Source organism: Benincasa hispida, chromosome 6, assembly GCF_009727055.1.
Source record: "Benincasa hispida cultivar B227 chromosome 6, ASM972705v1, whole genome shotgun sequence".
Classification (NCBI taxonomy): domain Eukaryota; kingdom Viridiplantae; phylum Streptophyta; class Magnoliopsida; order Cucurbitales; family Cucurbitaceae; genus Benincasa; species Benincasa hispida.
Window position 1 is genome coordinate 41,839,428 of NC_052354.1, and position 3,153 is coordinate 41,842,580.

The 3,153-nt window shown below is 39.8% G+C and overlaps 1 protein-coding gene across 1 annotated transcript; it reads right to left on the minus strand.

The window, feature by feature from the left end:
- Positions 1–2,055: 2,055 nt before the first annotated feature.
- Positions 2,056–2,526, minus strand: LOC120079243. The gene has a single exon (XM_039033403.1). The coding sequence runs from the start codon at positions 2,524–2,526 to the stop codon at positions 2,056–2,058; it is 471 nt and encodes a 156-aa protein (XP_038889331.1).
- Between the last annotated feature and the right edge of the window lie 627 nt (positions 2,527–3,153).

Consider the following 3,153-nt stretch of genomic DNA (forward strand, 5'->3'; position numbering starts at 1 on the left):
TTTAAGCATATACAAGCTAGAGAAGAAACGCTATGCAATTCATTAAATATTTGTTGCTTGAGACAAAGAAATGACAATGGAAATTATCATAACATTTAATTCTAAGATTAAGCGTTTGATACATGTTGTGAATGAAAGTGTAAAGAAGATGAATACAGATGATGAAGTAGAGATTAGAAACGAATACAGAAAGAGTGTCAACGTCTTGACACAGATCCTGAACAGAGGTTATGCTTACCGGCGTGTGGAAATAATGGAGAAGAAAGCTTCCTTCTCAGGCTTGCTTTCCCAGTAGAATTGACCTTCGCATAGAGCTTCAACTATGGGGATCAGAATAATTCTCTGCTCGAAGACTCACCTCTTACCCTTGTATCGTGATTCTCCCAGATCTACTCTTGACAGTCGCTTCAGACCAGTCTCTCTCTCATAATCAGTATATGCATGTCTCTATGTATTCATGTATATCTTTTAGTGAATTCGCATAAGCTATTTATAGGCAAAGCATGGCTCTTTGACTTTTTGGTCCCCACTGTATAGTTATGGTAGTTCCTGAAATGGTAGAGTGAATATTCCTTCTGTTACACAATCAATCCTTTAGAAATGCACAGCTGAAAGCTGTACATTTGTCAAAATTTTTGGCAAATGCGTTGCTCTTTACATCTTTGATCTATCGCCGCATGCGGTGTTATTTTTTATTACCACATGCAGTTGAAATTGCATTGATCACTAGAGTTCTTGATCAATTGTTGCATGCACTGTCATTGCGTTGATCATCTCTTCGTTCTCGATTGATGGGCACAATGCGACGAGATGCATTGTTTATTTTATCTTTGAGCCATGAACGCATGCGATGACTAATTTCCTGCAAAGAGAAACCGAAACATTCTATTCTACCATCGCAATAGCGTTAGTGGGTGTATTGACGACATTTTATAATTTTCGCACTTCTTAGCCAATTTTTATACTATCAATTCAACTTTCCTTTCTTTTAGCTGCAATATCTAAATAAAAAAGTATAAATAACTTGTATTTCCACAATTTATCACACCACCAAATTTAGATATATGCTTGTCCTTAAGCATATCTTCCACTAAGGCAATATCGATCAATTCTTTGCATCGATTGGTTGCTTCGAATGCTCCACCTAGACAACATTACTTAACAACTCAATTTCCGTCCATCCTTTAATAATTCATAAGCATGCCCTACTTTATTCTTTTACAACAAATCTCTACTCAAAAATTCCTTTCTTGTTTTGAAAGGAATGTTTACCTCTTCATGCAAAAATAACTTGGTGCATCTGTATGCGGTGGTCTAGTTTGCGTCATTCTATTAGAGACTGCTAATCATGGTTACACCATTCGTTTTGGCTTGTTCCCACGGGTGTCATGCGAACATCCAACTACGGTTGTGTGCCAATCTATGCATGACATTGAAGTAACGCTAATGATTAACGCTACGCATCCATTAACGCAAATGCATATTTGCAGAGGACGGGCAACAACGCATGTATCAACACATCACACCCCTTAACTTAACGCATTTCTAGAGGACGGGTGCACTGTATTTCTACTAGAGCAACACTACCTCAACATAGTGCGTTTTTGCTAAGGATGGGCGAAAAATACATACGATCGCAACACACCCCTCAGCACAATGCATTTGGGTAAGATGAACGCAAATGTATCTTATTAGTGCAGGATGCACCCATCATAGCAATGCACACCGATTTTTTTTTTCTTTTTAATTCATCCAACACACAAGTCGATAAGACTTTGCGGTGTTCATCGTTTTATTCAGTCATTCACATAAATTTTAAGAACAACACTACTAATGCATAAAAGTAAAGAAATAAAGCATGACATGGAAGTACACAATTAAATTAAATTGAAAGTCAACACATAAAGCTGTAAAAGCTAATTCTAATAAACAGTAAATATCGCAATTTAGAATTCAGTAAATGAAAGCTGAAAAAGAAAGCAATTAAACATAGATATAGGGATGCTGATTGAAAGAAATTTTACAAAGTTACCGCAATAGCATCCTCGCAAGCGGTCAATCCTGCTTGCCTAAGTCGATGGTCTCCATGCATCGTTCCACATCACCCCCATAGTAGGGCTTAATTCGTTGACCATTGACATTAAATGTGTTGCTCCCATCTTCAGTTGTTAGCTCCACTGTGCCATGGAGAAAAATAGTCTTGATGCGGAATGGCCCAGACCAGCGGGATTTCACCTTCCCTGGAAACAATCGTAAATGTGCGTTAAAAGGAAGTACCTGTTGACCCTCGAAGAATGTTCGGTTGTTTATGCGGTCATCATGCCACTTTTTGGTTCTCTCCTTATATATCTTAGCATTTTCGTAGGCGTTCATTCGCCACTTGACCAGCTCATTCAACTGCAACTTTTGGACTTTCCCCACGCTTGCCAGATCAGAGTTCAGCTTTTTGCTTGCCCACATTGCCTTGTGTTCCAACTCGAGGGGCAGATGAAAAGCTTTTCCGAAGACCAGACCATATGGGGACATGCCTATTGGAGTTTTGAAGGCAGTCCTATATGCCCACAATGCTTCATCGAGCTTAGGTGACCAATCCTTCTTGGAGGTACTGACTACCTTTTCCAAGATGGTCTTGATCTCTCTGTTAGAAATTTCTGCCTGCCCATTGGTTTGTGAGTGATAGGCGGTTGCAACTCTGTGGCTGACATTAAACTTTGTCAACAGGTTGGTAATGATGCGGTTGATGAAGTGTGAGCCTTCATCACTGATTAAGGCACGGGGCGTTCCATATCAGGTAAAGATATTCTTCTTGAGAAATTTCGCCATCGTGGCCGCATTATTCTTAGCATATGCGATGGCCTCAACCCACTTCGATACATAGTCAATCACGACCATAACGTATTTATGACCTTTTGAAGGCGAAAATGGGCCCATAAATTTGATTTCCCATACATCAAATAATTTGATTACCAAGATTGAAGTCAAGGGCATTTCATTTCTTCTAGACATATTCCCTGTTCTCTAGCATCTATCGCACTGCACAACATAGGCATGGGCATCCTTGAATAGTGTTGGCCAAAAATAGCCACTCGGTAGGACTTTGGCAGCGTTCCGCTGCCCCCCAAAGTGTCCTCCAGAAGGGGACTCATGACAAAG